The sequence below is a fragment of the Lepidochelys kempii genome, chromosome 11 (assembly GCF_965140265.1).
Source record: "Lepidochelys kempii isolate rLepKem1 chromosome 11, rLepKem1.hap2, whole genome shotgun sequence".
Lineage (NCBI taxonomy): Eukaryota > Metazoa > Chordata > Testudines > Cheloniidae > Lepidochelys > Lepidochelys kempii.
Window position 1 is genome coordinate 74,843,462 of NC_133266.1, and position 18,827 is coordinate 74,862,288.

Sequence of the window (18,827 nt, forward strand, 5' to 3'; positions counted from 1 at the left end):
TTCTTTTCCATGGGTCCAGATGATGAAGATGTCATCAATATAACGCAAGTAGAGTAGGGTCAGAAAGGTGAAGCAACTTGCTCAGGGCAATGGAGTGACTCAGTGGCAGAGCTAGGATTAGGATTTAAGACCACTTGGTTCCTGTGCTCATCTCTCCAGACGTTACTGTGACAGAGATGGCAATTTCCTGCCATAGCCTGGAGCAGGGCCAGATTAACTCTCCCATGGGCCCGAGGTGACTAGATTTTGTGGGGCCCTGTATACAAGTCTTCTTCCTAATTTGAAGCAAAATGATCACAATTATGGCACTGAGGCTATTAACACTATACTAAACTTGCCTTTTAATTAACATAAAGCTGGTCTGTGGTTACATTTCAGTCTTAAAACATGTCAAGTATAGTTAAGTTAATTCAAAATAGCCTACTTCTTACCTTAGAACAGCTGCTATATTAGTTTCTTTCTGGAAGGCAGTTTGGGTGCAGGAGGGGGATTCTGACCTGGGGCAGGGGGTTGGGGTGCAGGGTCTGGGAGGGAGTTTGGGTGCAAGGCACAGGCTCTGACTGGGAGGCACTTACCACAGGTGGCTCCCGGCCCACGGCGCAGCAGGGCTCAGGCAGGCTGCCTGCATGCCGTGGTCCCACGCCACTCCCGGAAGCGGCCGGCTGCTGGCACGTCTCTGCGCGCCCCTGGGGGGAGGGGGACAGCGTGTCAACGTGTGCTGCCCACGCCCACAAGCGCTGCCGCCAGAGCTCCCATTGGCCGGGAACCAGCCAATGGAAGCTGCAGGAACGGTGCTGAAGGCGGGGACAGCGCGCGGAGCTGCCTCCCCTCCCCCCCACCAGGGGCCACAGAGACATTCCAGCAGCCGGCTGCATCCAGCAGCAGCGTGGGGCCACGTCATGCAGGCAGCCTGCCTGAGCCCTGCTGTGCCGTGGACCCCCTTAGCCCAGGGCTGCAGCCCCTAAAGCCCCTGCATTAATCTGGCCCTGGCCTGGAGAGACTTCATTGGATGAAGTGTGAGGACCTTTAGGGGTCCGTTGTATTAAATGAATTTGGTATGGTTGTGGGCCATGACTCTGTGTAACCTGGCGGGGGGGATCTGAAACAGTTACCAACTTGAATCATAGGGGAAACCCCAGGTGTGGTTTTGAAGGCCTGACACCTACCAGAGCCTGAGGCTGGAGTTGGGATGACCTCTTGTAAGCTTTTTATCATGCATGTCGGTTCTTTTGTTGGGTTTAGTGTTTTCTCTGGAATATTTTCACCAGAAGAATAAAGGTGCTTGCTTATAGATAGCTGTGTGGTAATGTAATTGCAGGAATTACAGCTCTTCTAAGCCTTCAAAGAGTCAGCCAAGGACAGATACTGGTCTGTTTAGGCAGGGAGCTGGGCAGCCAGGAAGACCCCCTATCAGGAGGGAGAGAGATGCGGGCTGAGGAGCTGGGATCCCAAGGTGGATGCCCTTGGTGGATCGCAGAGGGGGAGCGTGTGTACTGTTGATCTGACCTGTGACCAATGACACAACTCAACACATCATATTAGCTGCATTTTTTCTAACCCCTCAAAACAAAAAATCTCTCAGCTACTTGCCCCAACGTCTGCAATACACTAGTGAAAAGGCCTTGCTACTGCCATGAAAGAGTTGGCCACGTCTACTTCCCTGGGTAAGAATTTCAGCTTTCCACATGGCATCTTGCATTCCACCTGCAGAGCCTGCACGTGTCCCGGTACCCAAAGGATGATCACAAGTGCAAAGCCGGAAATACAGTTCCCAGAACTGTAGGCGCCGCATCAAGTCTCTTCACTGGTTGTGCAACAGAACAGCTCTTTGAGTTTGCATGGATGACTGTCTGGGAGGGCGCACCTGACAGTAGGGAGCGAGATATTCTTAACCAGACTGTCTGCTGCAGAACACAGGGCAGGGATTAAGTATCACCTACAGATGCATTTATAGACACGAGTGTTATTTCTAGTTAAGTGAGGAGATCTGGAGAGAGCAACGGGCTGAAATGGGCCAGTCACAAAGTCAAGTTCTGCCAAGGAAAAGAACCATCCCAGGAGAACCTGCAGAGTAAGTTCTGGGAGCAGAAAAGGGTGACAGCTCAGGGACTGGCAGGAGCTGCCAGGCTGCTGGAATGGGTGTGACCCAGTTCTGCAGTGTCAAGTTATCACACAGCTGTTTGTTACCCTAACTGAACTGTTCCTAGTGCACAAGGCTTTGTCTACACTAGAAACCAATGTCCCTTTTCCAGTTGCCCAAGCACCAGCTAGAGCATTGGGAGCAATTTTCAAAAGCACCTATTCAGTGTTCAACCCCCATGGGCTTTGAAACCCTCCGGTAAGAGCGAGTGTAGACCATCCTCGGGGTTTTTTTCCACTGGGTCATGAAGCGCTGCTTTGCTCAACAGAACAGGGTTTTATAACCCCCTGGCAAAACTGCCTGAGCGAGACTTTGCATCATTGCTGGCACTGCTGCAGCCACACAATTGCTGGGAAACAGGGAGATCGCAGTGAGGTTTGGAGGGATTCAATTTTTTAATCAGTAAGTGTTGGTAAGTGTTGATTTCACCATGCACAAACCAGCAAAAAAGCATTTCCATTAATAATAATCAGCATTTACAGAGAGACAAAGAAACAAACAGGTTGCTGGATAACTTATGCGGGTTTGATGTAAGGCTATTCACTTTGTAGATTTTGACATGTGATGCTGACCATGTGTGTTTTAACAGTTATAAAGCTTTAACTTCTTGAATCTCAACATCTCTTGTCATTAAACAATCACTGTCTGACCCCCCAATTGTCTTACTCCTCATAATTTCCAACAGCTGTAAACATTTAAATCAATGAAAACTGGGGAAAAAAATGCTTAAAAATAAACATCCCTATTAGCTGTTGAAATTAAAATAAAATACAAAATTCTGCCAACCCCAATCATTTTTCGTGTAGTAGCTTCCCATACAGCCTCACCTCCCTCTCTGTCACACACACACAGTCACCTCAGAGCTGATGCGATATGGATACTTCTTACCTGTAGAGGTCACCTCTGTAGGGCAGGTCTAAGGCGTGTTGGCAGGGCAGTGTGGGAAGGAGCTGGGCACTGCTATGGTCTGTGCAGCTAAAAGCAGACTCAGGCTGTAGTGCCTAGAGCACTGGACTGGGACTCAGGAGATCTGGATTTTGCCACTGGCCTGCTGGGTGGCCATGTCTGAGTCACTTCACCTTTCTCTGCCTCTGTGAAATGGGAATAGTGAAACTGACCTGCTGTGTAAATGCTCGGAGATCTCTGAGGAGCGGGATATATAAGCTAGGGGTTAGCAGCAGTGCAGTGCCACTTAGCAGCATTAGCCTTCATTTTGTGGAAGGAATAGAAAGCATGCTTTACAAATAAAAGCAAACTACAACCCGTTTCCTCCCCTTCTCCTGACCTCACTAGGAATATTCTCCATCGCACTCGTCACTGAGCTATCTGGAACAGCATGCCAAAGGCAGATCTCCAAGGAAAAAAACTAGCAAAGGGCGCTGAGACATCTGGAAGGGAAGAGGAAAAAATCAAAGATCGTACCCCGAGGCAGAAATCCCACTGCCAGGCAAAGAGCTCTGCGTGTGGGAATCACAAGAGACAGAGTTCAGGGGGAGGTGAAGCCAGATGGTACAATTTTAGGTCACATTCGGCCCTTCATTTATGGGCAGTAACAAGTGTTATTTTATTGCTTTTCTTTCCAGTCAGAATAATAAGGCCACATAGCCAGGATCTGATGGTTTAAAATTCCAGAACCAGGTACAAAAAAGCAGCTCCCACCTTCTGCCAGACGGCAGGTCCTGTTCAAATCCTATCCCACCGCCCATCAGCCAGCACCTCAATCGCACTAACTCTCTGGGCTGTTTGGATCAGGGACAAGGCGGCATTCCAGAGTGCCGAACCCTTGCAGCGAACAGACTGCCAGCCAACCCGTGTGTCACATCCAGGGGATCTGGCAACCCCCCGGCCTCCCAGTTCATTGGCTAGGTGAATCTGAGTGAGCAAATGGAGGGCACATGAAAACCCCGCTTGAAACCACCAGTGAAAATAAAGTGCAGTAAGCTTGTCCTAGTGGCCGTGGGTAATGCATCCCTCCCTCAACGTGGCAAAATAGGTACAAGCAGTGCCCACGTTTGTGAAAGCTACGGTACGGCTGGAGGTCAGGCCTGAAACTCACCTGGCCAGTCTGCAACATGCCTGGTCCAAACTCAGCCCCAGACTTCTCTTAACTAGCTAAAACACACAGACTACGGAGGGGAAAGGGGCAACAAAGTACCCCCTTACAGATGCCAGAATAAAACACACTTCTATCTACAGGACAAAATCAGCGGGGGTAAATAACTGCTGAGCCATGCAACGGATGGCTATTTTACATAACATTTTTGCCACTGAAATGACCTTGGCAAAAACAAGGGCTCTGAATCCATTTACAAGCCCATCCTCGTCCCTTCAGCGCTCAGACGCTAAGCTGAGGAACTGAAGGAAGGAAAGCCCAGTGACAGGCACTAGGAAAGCAAGCAGCATCCGTTGCTAAGCAACCTTCTATGGTTCATTTATTTCTCTCAGCTGGGGACCAGAATGTGTCCGGGTGACTTAGTCCGTACCAGACATGACTTCACAAAGCAATTGCTGAAAGCTTTAATTAACGTTCAGTGGGGGAATCCAAAGTGGGGCACAAACCCACGGTTAATTACACTCCAGAGCTACTCTTGCACTATGTCCAGCTTTTGTCATAAAGGGTCAGTTTTCCTTACTCTTTGGGGGTGGGGGTGTGTCAAAGTGAGAGCGTCTTAGTTCCCTGCCACGGGTGCTTTAGAAATACATCCGAGGGAGCAGATTAGATAAGGGAAGGCAGAGTAAGAAGAGGAACTTGTTAGAGACTCCTACCAGACAATTCACTTGCTGTGCTGAATTCAACCAAACTCCTTTTTTTGGCAAAGTGTGAATAGCCTTATGGAAAATCTTACTCATATGAAACACTGGGAAAATGTTTCCCCACATCACACTCTTTGCCTTCCTTTCATTACACATGCGGATTCTAATATGCCAGCTGCTAATTTTTTTGTCCTTTCCTCCATTGCCTTCATGAATAACATTACATACTTAGCACTCTATTATGGTTATAGGATAATGCTTGTAATTATTGTCTTGTTCACCACTTGTGGCTCATTTGTCCCTTGTGTTTTGCAACTTTATCCCGCATTAGGTTTTCTGTGACTCAAGCAATATTTCTAATAAAACCAGGTGGTCATTTACAGCTAGGGTGACCAGACAGCAAGTGTGAAAAATCAGGACAGGGGTGGAGGGTAATAGGAGCCTATATAAGAAAAAGACCCCAAAATCAGGACTGTCCCTATAAAATTGGGACATCTGGTCACCCTATTTACAGCTTGGAAAGCCCCGATTTTTGTAGTCAAATTACACAGGCAGACATTGCAAAAATACCATCTCTAAAGAACTCTCCAGAAAGCCTGTTATCCAAGTGAGGAATCTGATGATCAAAGATGTGGCTGGGAGATAGCCGCTAATCTGCAGTGGGAGCCACAGTGCAAAAGAGGAGGACGGGCTCCATTAATTTGCAGTAGCAGAACCCACTTTTGAAGAAGGATCAGGGCCAATTATGTTGATTGAGGTCATCTGGGCCCATGAGGGGAAAAATGGGAGCCCCTGGCCCAGACATGCCAGGATTGTTTAAGAAGCAGGGGGCTGGATGGTCTATTAATTATCGGCCATCTGTGCCTTGCTGCAGTCAGGAATGAAAAATAATTAGAGCTTTGCAAGGGGCATTCTGTGCAGCCATGATAGCAGGTGAGTGCGTAACATGGCCTGTGCTCTTCCCACTCCCTCCTCTCACAAATCCTCTGTTCCTCCTTCCCCACCCCCCAGGAGAGATGGAGGGATCCACTCCCACCCACCTCCCTGTGCACGCGGCTGCTCCTGCCCTCTGGAGTTGAAGCACATGGAGACAGCACCCTCACGCAGGGTGAACAGCTGCCCTCCCTGCTAGGAGACAGCGCCCCTTGTGGTAGTTTGGGAGAACAGCGCCTTTAATGCAGAGCAGGGAGTTCACAGAATTGTGTCAGGTTTCAGAGCAGCAGCCGTGTTAGTCTGTATTCGCGAAAAGAACAGGAGGACTTGGGGCACCTTAGAGACGAACCCATTTATTTGAGCCTAAGCTTTCGTGAGCTACAGCTCACTTCATCGGATACATTCTTGTTAGTCTCTAAGGTGTCCCAAGTCCTCCTGTTCTTCATAGGATTGTGGAAGATGAGGGTTGGAAGAGACCTCAGGCCTAGGAGGTCATCTAGTCCAACCCCCTGCTCGAAGGATAGGGCAGCCCATTAGAGACGAGCTCAGTCCCGCCCCAGCGAAAGCGCTGCGGGCCAGGACGCTGGCTGGCTGGGGCACTAGCTTGCTTTGACCAGGGTAACCATTAGGCACAACAGCTACGCAGACTTTCTGCATCAAAGTTCACACTCTGCCTATTGAGCATGGGACAGGGCAGCCAGGAAGTGTCTGACAGCCAAGGCTTCAGAACAGAGCAGGTCCTAGCTGCAGGTGTCACTTGATTGCCTTTTACATTAAACAGGCTTTGCTGCTCCAGTTAATGCCGTTCCCTTTTGCCAAGGGACGCAGGCATCTTTCCGCAGAGCCTGCGGAATAGCATCGAAAAGGATCTCACATTTGACTGTTGGTCAGTGAAACAGACCAGTAAGGAAGCAGATTAATTACTGCCCAGTAAGCACCTCCAGGGCACTTGGCACACACACAGACAGTCCCCTGGGCTAAGGAAAACTGACACTATAGATCGGACACATGGTGCAGTGGGAGATTGGGAGAAGTTTCAGCTTTAAAATACCAGTTAAAAAGTAATACAGAATGGGCTGGTGCCAGCCATGGCTTCTCGCTGGGGTAGGTTCTTGGATTTCATAAATAGACACTGACGCGCAAGTGCATAGCTGCATTAGGCAGTTTCTGAGCTCTATCTACTAGTACGGTCTCTCTTCGAGCATAGTGTGTCAGAGAGGCATGGAGAGAGCGCCGCATTGTTGTTGCATGTATTCCTGGTATGCCTTTATCGGCCAACGCCTGCAAATGGATCGTTATGGCTCAGGAACTGGGCCCAATACAAGAGAACTTCCAACAGCAATTCGTTGCATTCTCCGGCTCCGTGTTTTCATGAAACATCTCATCTCCAGTGAGCAGCAATGTGGAGTGGAGGAAGAGACCCCGGTGAGGAGGGAGGGATAAAAACGTAGCACGAGACAAGCCGCTTGAAAGACAATCAGCACGACCGAGGCAGCTTCTCCTGCAGTGCCTTACGCTCACAGATCGCTTCTCAGCCTGAGTGCGACTGAAGTGCAGCTCCAGTGAAATGCAGCCACCTCTGGGCAGAACAGGGGGCAGCCAAGCAGATCGCAGCACAAAGCCAAACATTTCCCTTCCCCTCACTAGGGCACAAAGGCCAAAAAAGCAGATTCCTGAAGATCTTTAACATTTCTTAAGAACAGGCAGGACCAGGATGTAAAATCCACTTCCCTCCCCTCCCCTCCCCAGATGCTGCTGCATACTATACCTTATATTTATGCTGGATGGATGAAAGGCTGATTCACCAGGGGTTCCAGGGACAAGCAGATATTCCAAGCAAAATGCTTAGACCCCCCCCCCCCATTACCCCTCTGAGCTGTACTAAGACTTGTAATCAAACCCCAAGACCAGTCTTGACCTCCATTGTCTTTATCTAGGCACGAGGTTAGTTCAGCTGAAGCCTCTCCACACACGGGTTTGCGAATCCCATCCCCTTCCTTGTGAAGCAATGCTTGGACTCGTGCGCAGCTTCCCCCTTCCAACCATGAACCAACCGCAAACTGGAAGCAGGGCCAAGCCAGCTGCCTGAGGCTACTGCCAATGCCCCACGGCTAGCTGGCTGGGGAAAACGCTCGTATCATCACCAGCCAAACATTCTCCACCTCCCCGTCCGAGCTCCAGTACATTAGGGACACGCCCCGCGTGGGACCGCAGGCTGCTTCCCTGCAGCACGCCCCAGCGCTATGGTGCGGGAAGGCACTCAACGCAGGAGCCAGCTTCACCACTTCATGCCAGCTCAGGGCTCCCCTGCCCCAGGGGAATTCTCAGCTGGCCCATTGCTGGTGCAAAACGGCCAGAACAGGAGAGGTGATTCTGGGGTGGGGGCTTTGTATTTCGGGGGCGGGGAGCAGGGCACGGTACCAATTTTCTCAGGTTCTCATTCATTCCTAGAGTCCAAGGCCAGAAGGGGCCACTGTCTTGTAGTCTCAAAAAGAAAAGGCATACTTGTGGCACCTTAGCTACAGCTTCATCGGATGCTCACGAAAGCTCACGCTCAAATAAATGGGTTCGTCTCTAAGGTGCCACAGTCCTCCTGTTCTTTTGGCGAATACAGACTAACACGGCTGCTGACGAACACTCAAACACAGACTAACGCTCTGAAACCAGTCTGGTAGTCTGACCTTCTGGAACCTCTAGTTAGCTGCTTTCCCTCTGACCTCCCTGGTAGGGTGATCATATTTTCCCAAAGGGAAAACGGGACACCCCCAGGCTGGCCTGAGCTCCTCCCTTTCCCACTCAGGGCTGGGTGGAAGTCCCCCTCCCCCTGAGCCAGCCTCAGCCCCCAGACTGCCTGAGACCTCCAACCTCCCACCCACACAGAGCCAACCTGAGGACCCCTTTGCAACTAGCACGGGGGCCGGCCTGAGCCCCCCCACCGCATACGGGCCTGGCCCTCCAAGCCAGCCTGCTGCCCACGAGCCCCCTCCCGTCCTGTGGCCCCCTTTCATCCTGCCTGTGGGGCTGGTGGTCCAAGTTCCCTTGCTGCCTGCCCGCAGGGCCGGCTGGCCCAAGCTGCTCTCCCTAGCCCTCCCTCCAGTGCGGGGCTGGTGTTGCCACTTGCTGCCCCCCCCATTCCTCTGTGCCCCGCTAGGGTCCCACCCCACAATAGTTGGCAAGAGCAAACGGGACAAATGCCCAGTTTTGTCAAAAAAGTTGGGAGAGCCGGGACAGGGCCTAAAAAAGGGACTGTCCTGGCCAAAACAGGGCGTATGGTCATCCTACTCCCCAGTAATAAAGATTATGCCCTGTTGCATCTGTGCAACTCCACTGCCTTCATGTCATACCATTGCGGACACCTGTGCAAGCCCTGGGCATTGCGGTGCTCCAGCGTAGGGAGGGAAGTGGAGCTTAGCGAATAGCTGGTGACACATGGAGGATCAGACTCGCCCCCTGAGCCCCCTGGGCTCTGCAGGGGGAACATCAGTAAAACCTCCCAAGTGACCCTCACAGGGAGCAGGGCTGCCGAAGAAGCAACCCATTAACTCATCCAGTGCTGTGCGGCCACACTTCCAAGCCACAGTGAATATACCCAATGCACACCCCTTCTCCTCGTCCAGATATCTGTGATCATGGGTCAGACGTACGAACACACGATTACCACTGGAAATCTGGCCTTTATAGTGTACTAGGGTATTGTGCAGACTCGGAGCCTGCAGCCTCCTGTTAGTGGCTCTCTTGAATGGCCTGGATGAGTTTTCCTGTGGTCTAGGACTGTTCAGGTTTGCTGAGGTCCCTCTAGCTCTCCAAAGGCACGTTCCCTCTGAAAGCCAAGGCCAAGGAAGGGTCAGCCAAACAGCACTGGGCAAACACCCAGGATCTTCTTACAAACATTTCCACTGAGCTGCAGCTTTGCAAACCTTCCATTTGCAGCATTTGGATTTGGGGAATTAATTTAATGCTCACAAAGGGGATGGACTAATATCCCTGCCTTTACCTTGCCAACACCCACCAGCCAATACCAACTATTCTAGCTCATGAGTCCAGCCCCTCCCCCCATCCCAAATCATACTTAAAAATTGTGAGATTAACAAAAAGTTGTGGGTTCTTTTCAATGCCAGCTGGTTTTGCGCCTGTAGTGATCACATTTTCAAGATTTCCCCCTTGTGCTGAGAAGCTGAAACACTAAGTGCTAGACATTTTCATTTCAGGAGAGAGGTAAACTGAGATTCTCAGATGATCTTCTGACTCCAGGAGCTAAGGCTTTAAGAACATCAAATATCATTCGGGTCACATTGAAAGTCACAAGACTAGGCAACACTGTCCTGAAGTTGGCCTAACGGGCTGGTGTTATGTGTAAGGGGACTGTTGCCCCCTTACTAACAGTCAGTGGGGGTGTTTTGGTTGCTAGCTCCCAGTACTCAAAGGGGGAAGGGTCGATGGGAAATCAGGACCCTGAGACTTTCAGACCCCAGGAACAATGGAGAGAGGCCAACGCTCCAGGTCAGCCCGAATGACAGGGCGGGCAGGCTAATCAGGGAGTCAGGAGGGCGGGGGGGGTCCCCTCCTCCCTGTGAGCAGGAATTGCCTGGGTCAGACAGAGTGGGGCTGAGCTAAGGAGAAAGCAGGGGCCCGAGCTGAGCTGGGGAGCAGAGCTGAGCCAGATCCAGAGGGACCAGAAAAGCAGCCCAGGAAGCAGGTCAGAGTTGGGAGCAGTCACAGATGCAGCCCAGGGGGAGCAGATCCTGTGCTGCAGGGCCTAAAAAAGGGTTGAAGACTGAGACAGCCTCAGAGCCAGGTGTGGTGAGCAACGGGGGCCAGCCAAGGGGGGACCCTGGGCAATGGGCCCAGCGCAGAAAGACACCCCCAGCCAAGCGTCCTTGCAGGCCAGACTGAGAGGGGGATCTTAACTCGACGTGGGGCTGATGGTGGGAAGAAGGGTCCCACCGCCCAAAGCCTGGAGGGGTCTGGCCATTGCAAGTGTTCAACCCGCAGCATCCCTGCAGCACGGCTAGGGCCGGAGAAGGGGCCTGGGACCTACAAGGAGCAGACTGTGAACTGCCCTGACGTCTAGAGACACTGTTTGTGATGTTCCCTGCCACAGAGCGGGGTGATGTGTTTCCTTTCACCTTTCCCGTTTTTCATTATTCTTTTTTTAAATTAATTGTTAATTAAACAACTTGTATTTGTTTTAAATTGTATGAAATGATCAGGGAAGTGCCCAGTGCAGAGAGAGTACCCCGGAGTGGGGACACCCTAGCCCCTGTCCTAGCTGACCACCGCAGGGTTGGGGGTCAAGCCCCCCAGGAATCCTGGGCCCAGCCTTGTTGGGGTTACGAGGACTCTGCCAGACAGGAGAGTGGAAGGGGAGTCCTCAAGGGCAGGGAGGCCTCTGGGTAAAGGAAGTGGGAGCGAGGACTCAGATCCTTTCGCGAGCCCACTTCACCGGGGTCGTGCAGAAGCCAGGAAAGTTCCCCCCAATAGCAGGACCACTCCCCCACTTACATACGCAAAGCATTCCTGAATATCGCTGCAGCCTAGGCCCACTGCCGAGACTCTTAAGCAACAACAAGTGCCCATCATGCAGAGTTGTGCCAAAGGATGAGGTGAGCTTTCCCGACTGCATGAACCAGGAGTGAAATGAAATCACCAGAATCAGTGCACTCACGTGCCGTCCAGGTCAGCAGGCTGAAGCCAACACATATGCCACAGTATCCCACAGTATTCTTGTCAGCAAGTTAAGGAAGTATGGGCTGGATGAATGCACTACAAGGTGGGTAGAAAGCTGGCTAGATTGTCGGGCTCAACGGGTAGTGATCAATGGCTCCATATCTAGTTGGCAGCCGGTATCAAGTGGAGTACCCCAAGGGTCGGTCCTGGGGCCGGTTTTGTTCAATATCTTCATAAATGATCTGGAGGATGGTGTGGATTGCACACTCAGCAAATTTGCGGATGATACTAAACTGGGAGGAGTGGTAGATACGCTGGAGGGGAGGGATAGGATACAGAGGGACTTAGACAAATTGGAGGATTGGGCCAAAAGAAATCTGATGAGGTTCAATAAGGATAAATGCAGGGTCCTGCACTTAGGACGGAAGAACCCAATGCACAGCTACAGACGAGGGACCGAATGGCTAGGCAGCAGTTCTGCGGAAAAGGACCTAGGGGTGACAGTGGACGAGAAGCTGGATATGAGTCAGCAGTGTGCCCTTGTTGCCAAGAAGGCCAATGGCATTTTGGGATGTATAAGTAGGGGCATAGCGAGCAGATCGAGGGACGTGATCGTTCCCCTCTATTCGACATTGGTGAGGCCTCATCTGGAGTACTGTGTCCAGTTTTGGGCCCCACACTTCAAGAAGGATGTGGATAAATTGGAGAGAGTCCAGCGAAGGGCAACAAAAATGATTAGGGGACTGGAACACATGAGTTATGAGGAGAGGCTGAGGGAGCTGGGATTGTTTAGCCTGCAGAAGAGAAGAATGAGGGGGGATTTGATAGCTGCTTTCAACTACCTGAAAGGGGGTTCCAAAGAGGATGGCTCTAGACTGTTCTCAATGGTAGCAGATGACAGAACGAGGAGTAATGGTCTCAAGTTGCAGTGGGGGAGGTTTAGATTGGATATTAGGAAAAACTTTTTCACTAAGAGTGTGGTGAAACACTGGAATGCGTTACCTAGGGAGGTGGTAGAATCTCCTTCCTTAGAGGTTTTTAAGGTCAGGCTTGACAAAGCCCTGGCTGGGATGATTTAACTGGGAATTGGTCCTGCTTTGAGCAGGGGGTTGGACTAGATGACCTCCTGAGGTCCCTTCCAACCCTGATATTCTATGATTCTATGCCACTAGAAGGGACTACCAAGACCGGGCAATTTCAGAACAGGTGCAAGCTCAATTCGGACCTCCAAAAGCTGCTGCCAATGCTGCACCAGGCCCAAATCTGGCCACCTGTTTAGCTCATGAGTTTCCTTAGATTGTTAACAACCACCTGACAGCCCACAGGTGGGAACCAGCGGGTGTTCGACTGTTCAGGTAAAAAACCAGAAACTGTTCTATCGTTGCGGTCACACCCAGTGCTATCGGGCCAGTAACACCACAGGTGGATCTTGGGGAATTGCTCTAGCGTTGTCTGAATTTTCACACACACTCCTCTTCCTCGGGGGCTTTACAGGAACCTTCCAAGAGTGATGAATTATCTGATCGTTTTCTCCGGCCAGAAAAATGCAAGAGGAGCAGCTGAGTAATACAAATGTCTGCAGCACACGTAGTCATTTCTCCGCCAAAGTGCCTCTCATTTTTAAAAGTCAAAAGTCTGTCTAGTATTTAAATGCAAATACCAGCGAGGGGTGGGGGGATGGGGAATGCAAATGATTTTATAGCTTGGAAAAAAATTAAACCTATGCAGATATTTGACTGTCAAGTTGCAGCCCTGCTCTGGTTTTGATGAGCTGCTTTCAAGGAGGGAAGTAGAACTTGGCTGAGAATTTGATGAAGGTACAAAGCTTCACGGACAGTTTCCTAGATATTGATTTTGTTTCTGTCAGGTACGCCAGGGATGGGAGGGGGGCTAATGGGTCAACCAGCTGCTGGAGGAAGAGATCATCCAGTGGGAACCCAGAGAGGTTCCACGCACCAAGACAGTCCTATGACGGAGGCAACTTCCCAGGAAACAGAGCATATCGAGACCTCTCCGGAGTGTTCAAACAACAGCTTTAATTGTAATATATTTCCCAAAGAGTTTTTAAAAACATTAGCTGTTAAGTACAATAAGCAATTGCTGTCCATACCAAAGTAATGCAACGTCCAGCCCAAGGCTCCACGGCAGGGCCTGACAGTGGTGGGTGACAGGCATCTGAATGGACACGTGGATTTTAGTGTGTGAAGGGAGGCGGATTTTTAAATTAAGGGGGGACAGGGGAGGGGGTGGGAAAGTCACGCAGTGATTACACCGACTCATTCCAAACCATTGCAGTTGTTTGGGCTCAAATGATTCTCCGGGAGGGGGAAGAACAGACTAGGCTGGGGTAGAATGGTGGGTTTCTGCTTCCGTTGAAATGTCCAGCTGGGCGTACAGGACCTGAGGTAGTCAGAAAATCTGGGAAAACAAAACTAGCCAGTAATTTCCCACCTTGTAAGAATCCCAGGAGGCTAAAGCATCTGCCCGGTAGATTAAACGCTGCTGTAAGAGTGATATGGCCACCCTGCTTCCCCACTGTCTTCATCTGAAGTAGGTTAGACCCTAATTCTCCAACTAGATCCCTGTGCAAAGCCCCTGTTGAAGCCATTCAGCAAGCTCTGCCCAGGCCTCTGCAGACCCACTGGCAGGATCATGGCCTTTTAAACAGCTAGCTTGGTGAAGAACACAACAAGTCTGTGCTTTGAACAACTACTTACAAGCCCTCTGCTGATGCACATGGCGTCATTTGGCAGAGTGAACTCTTTAGGCAGGTCTGCTCTCTGTGGCCAGTCAGAGGCTTTTGGAATGCACTGAACTTCAGCTTCCGTTACACAAGGATTCCAGCATGTCCACGCAGCGTTCAGGCTGGTGCATGAAAAAATATTTAAGGTGGTCTGTCCCTTTCAACAGCAACAAAAAAAGGAGCCCGCATGTGAGCGTCACTGCCTGCCAGGTTTTAACTCTGTGCTATGATAAGTTGCATAGGAAATGCCTTAAAGCCCCTGAGGAGAAAATCCATGAAATTAAGGTGCTATTCTTCATTAGTGGGAGACTTGTTTCGAAGGGAAATTCTTTCAGGGTAACATTTGGAGGGGAAATTCGAGGCACAGTCTCCATTAAACTGTGTCTCCGTTCTTTGGAGGAGCGGGGTTCCCAGAAGCCACACGTGTCTCACTTGTCGCTCTACTCTCGGGAGATTCTGGCAGCGCCTGCCTGGACACACAACTCACTTGGGGTCACAAGAATACTTCTAAGGTCTGCCTGTCGTGTGGTGCAGGCAGACTGCACCAAGCAGTTTTTATTTTAGACACTGGATGAGACGGTCCTGTGAGGCCAGTCAGCAAAAAACTGTTCAGAGCAAACCTACTGGTGGATGGATGACTGACACCAGCTGTTGCCTCCTCTACAGGAACTTGACAATGGAGAAAAAGAATTGCGCCATTATCTCCTGCAAACCTGCGATCGTGGATCCGTCAATACAAGACCACGATGCTTCTAGCGAGGTCATACCAACCTCTCGCTCGTCGATATAAAGCTCAAGGAATAAAAATAGACTTCCAATCTTGGTGATCAACCCAACAAAAACAGGTTTAATAGGGAACATTTTCACCAGTTTTTCACTGCGTGGGGCATTGTTATTTTATGTGATTTCACACTCAAAATAAACGTCTTCGTTCTGTGCAAAAATATGTTTTCCCTCCGTGTGAAACATTTCAGAGGTGGAGGGAGAGAGAATCATTCAAAAGGGAGGTGGCTGTTCACAGAAGGGGTAAGATTTCAGTTCAGTGTAACCATTTCTCTGACCGAGGATTATTTACATGGCAGACTGGAGGTCAGTAGCCTTGAGGGGTCCAATCCAAAGCTCAGGGAAGTCACTGGTAGTCTCACCACCAACTTGAATGGTCTTTGGATCAAACCCTAAAACTTCAAGAGCCTGACTGAAATGGCACCTAAGTCAACATAACAACTCCCACAGACTCCAATGAGCTTTGGATCCCATTTAGGGATCCCATTGGGATCCCTTTGGATCCCAAGCTAAGATCCCAACTTAGCAAACACATTTTTTAAAATGAAATTAATACAGCTCTTCCCTCCTGACCACTTCTGGAGCATGCAGGTCCCCAGCCAGAGATCACCAAGATGCTCTTATTGCAGTACAGAGCAGTCAGTAGAGAGCAAAGTTACCTTCAAGGAGACTGGCAGCTTTGTAGTTAATGTCCCTAAAAAAGATAAAGAGGGAAGAAAGGGAGGGAACGCCGCTGAACCAGAAATCTTTCCGGCTCCTTCCAGAATGCTAATTGTAGCAGCAAGCAGGAGGGACGCCCCCCTTTGCCTGAGTGCTAAGGCAGCACTGACTTCAAGTTAAGAACTGCAGTGGTACATTTGAAAAATAGGTATTGTGTATTTCCAGATCCAGACATTAGAAAAAGTGTATATATAAAAACACAGATCAGAGAGAGCTACTGGGAAAACAAGTACAACTGCTTTTCTTTGTAACACTTTCTCAGGGCTGCAGGAGGTTCAGAGTTACTGCAATGGTGAATATAAAACAGTGATTCCAGAGTCTCACACTATAGAAAACCTTATAAGGGGTGGGGGGGTTGAGGGAAGGGAAAGGAGAAATTCACAATGTGCTTTGTTTTAAATACATATTTACATGATTCATGGTCAATTTCAGAAGTGATCATTTAAAAAAGTTCCTACACAATGTAAAAAATGCAACATTTCTCCCATCAAAGTGGTTTCAACCTTTGTTGCTCATTACAAAATTAGATATTTATTTGCAAACGTCTAAAAAATAAGTGTGGGGTTCCCCCCCACTGTTAAACTTTACAAATAGAAAGTGGTGTAACTGGTATCAACCCCCCAGCAGAGAAAACCCAGCTCTTCTGGACTCTTTCTACATGAGGGAGAACACTCAAAAGAGGTCCCGCTTCACTGTGCGATTCCAGTCCCAGTGCGAACATTCAAACTTTGGCCTTTTGTCAGCTCCCACCTGTTTTTTGTCCTTGGCTAAAACCAGGAAGATTTAAACATGTCAGGAATCCCCACCATCAGATGGCAAAATCTTCATGGTCTGGAGGGCTAAAGGCGGCTGCACGGAGTATGTCCAAGGAATTGACTAAGATCAGGGTTCCTGTTAAATGTTTCCAGCGCTTGGTGATGGGGTTCTTCATCTTATCCAGCCCTATGTGCAGCTCCTGGATGACATCTCGGTAGCTATCTCCAATCTGGTTGCTCCAGGTTAGCAGAAAGTCGTAGGCTGGTTTCCACATGGCCTGTGTTCCATGCCGGAGAGACAAAAAGAGAAAGCAAACCCCAACAGAATTGAGAGATCTGTTCTTGTTACTTAGACTAGACACTGCTCTGCTACAGAAACGAAGCAGTTTGCTGGGAATTTCTGTGGCTGCTTCGGGGCACAGGGATGGCAATACTAGAAGAGGCTCTGGCCCAGCTGAATGCTTTGGAGAACACACAACACTGGAGCGGGATATTTGCCCATCCCGCAAAGGGCTTACGTCCATCCCGATTCATAGGGCCCTACCAAATTCACGGTCCATTCTGGTCAATTTCACGGTCATAGGATTTTAAAAGTTGTAAAATCATGCTTTCAGCTATTTCAATCTGAAATTTCAGGAGATTGTAATTGTAGGGGTCCTGACCCTGAAATGAGTTGTGTGGTGGGAGTCGCAAGGTTAGTGTATGGGGCTTTGCGGTACTGCTACCCTTACTTCTGAGCTGCTGGTGCTGCCTTCAGAGCTGGCAGCTGGAGAGCAGTGGCTGCAGGCCGGGAGCCCAGCTCTGAAGGCAGAGACGCTGCCAGCAGCAATGTAGAAGGACGGACGGCCTGGTGTGGGACAGCCACCCTTACTTCTGCGCTGCTGCCTGCAGAGCTGGGCCCTCAGTCAGCAGCCGCCGCTCTCCGGCCACCCGGTTCTGAAGGCAGCAGTGCAGAACATTGGCAATACCGCCCCCCCTCCCCGCCCCCGCCTAAAATAACCTTGTGACACCTCGCAACTCCCTTTTGGGTCAGGACACACAATTTGAGAAACTCTGGTCTCCCCCCGTGAAATCTGTATAGTATAGGGTAAAAGCACACAAAAGACCAGATTTCACGGTCTGTGATGCGTTGTTCACAGCTGTGAATTTGGTAGGGCCCTACCTATTCAGCAAGGGACTTGCACACATTCAGCTTCAAGCAAGTGTTTAAATTAGGGCTGTCAAGCAATTAAAAAAATTAATCGCACGATTAATCGCACTGTTAATAGACAGGTTTCAGAGTAACAGCCGTGTTAGTCTGTATTCGCAAAAAGAAAAGGAGGACTTGTGGCACCTTAGAGACTAACCAATTTATTTGAGCATGAGTTTTCGTGAGCTACAGCTCACTTCATCGGATGCATACCGTGGAAACTGCAGCAGACTTTATATATACACAGAGAATATGAAACAATACCTCCTCCCACCCCACTGTCCTGCTGGTAATAGCTTATCTAAAGTGATCATCAGGTTGGGCCATTTCCAGCACAAATCCAGGTTTTCTCACCCTCCACCCCCCCACACAAATTCACTCTCCTGCTGGCGATAGCCCATCCAAAGTGACAACTCTTTACACAATGTGCATGATAATCAAGTTGGGCCATTTCCTGCACAAATCCAGGTTCTCTCACCCCCCTCCCAAAAACCACACACACAAACTCACTATCCTGCTGGTAATAGCTCATCCAAAGTGACCATTCTCCCTACAATGTGCATGATAATCAAGGTGGGCCATTTCCAGCACAAATGGCCCACCTTGATTATCATGCACATTGTAGGGAGAATGGTCACTTTGGATGAGCTATTACCAGCAGGAGAGTGAATTTGTGTGGGGAGGTGGAGGGTGAGAAAACCTGGATTTGTGCTGGAAATGGCCCAACCTGATGATCACTTTAGATAAGCTATTACCAGCAGGACAGTGGGGTGGGAGGAGGTATTGTTTCATATTCTCTGTGTATATATAAAGTCTGCTGCAGTTTCCACGGTATGCCTCCGATGAAGTGAGCTGTAGCTCACGAAAGCTCATGCTCAAATAAATTGGTTAGTCTCTAAGGTGCCACAAGTACTCCTTTTCTTTTTACTGTTAATAGAATATCATTTATTTAAATATTTATGGATGTTTTCTTCATTTTCAAATATATTGATTTCAATTACAAAGAACACAAAGCGTACAGTACTCACTTTATATTTATTTTTATTACAAATATTTGTGCTATAAAAACAAAAGAATTCACCTCATACTAGTACTGTAATACAATCTCTATCATGAAAGTTGAACTTACAGATGTAGAATTAT

General features: G+C 49.4%; 1 protein-coding gene across 7 annotated transcripts in view; it reads right to left on the bottom strand.

Moving 5' to 3' along the window:
- Nucleotides 1-16,244: 16,244 nt before the first annotated feature.
- Nucleotides 16,245-18,827, bottom strand: part of SH3BP4 (SH3 domain binding protein 4) — a 137,583-nt gene continuing 135,000 nt past the window's right edge. For all 7 annotated transcript variants that reach the window (XM_073306872.1, XM_073306873.1, XM_073306875.1 and 4 more), the window contains one exon: nucleotides 16,245-16,773. In XM_073306872.1, the coding sequence (XP_073162973.1) occupies nucleotides 16,549-16,773 (225 nt within the window). In that variant the 3' untranslated portion in view covers nucleotides 16,245-16,548. The remainder of the gene's footprint in view (nucleotides 16,774-18,827) is intronic.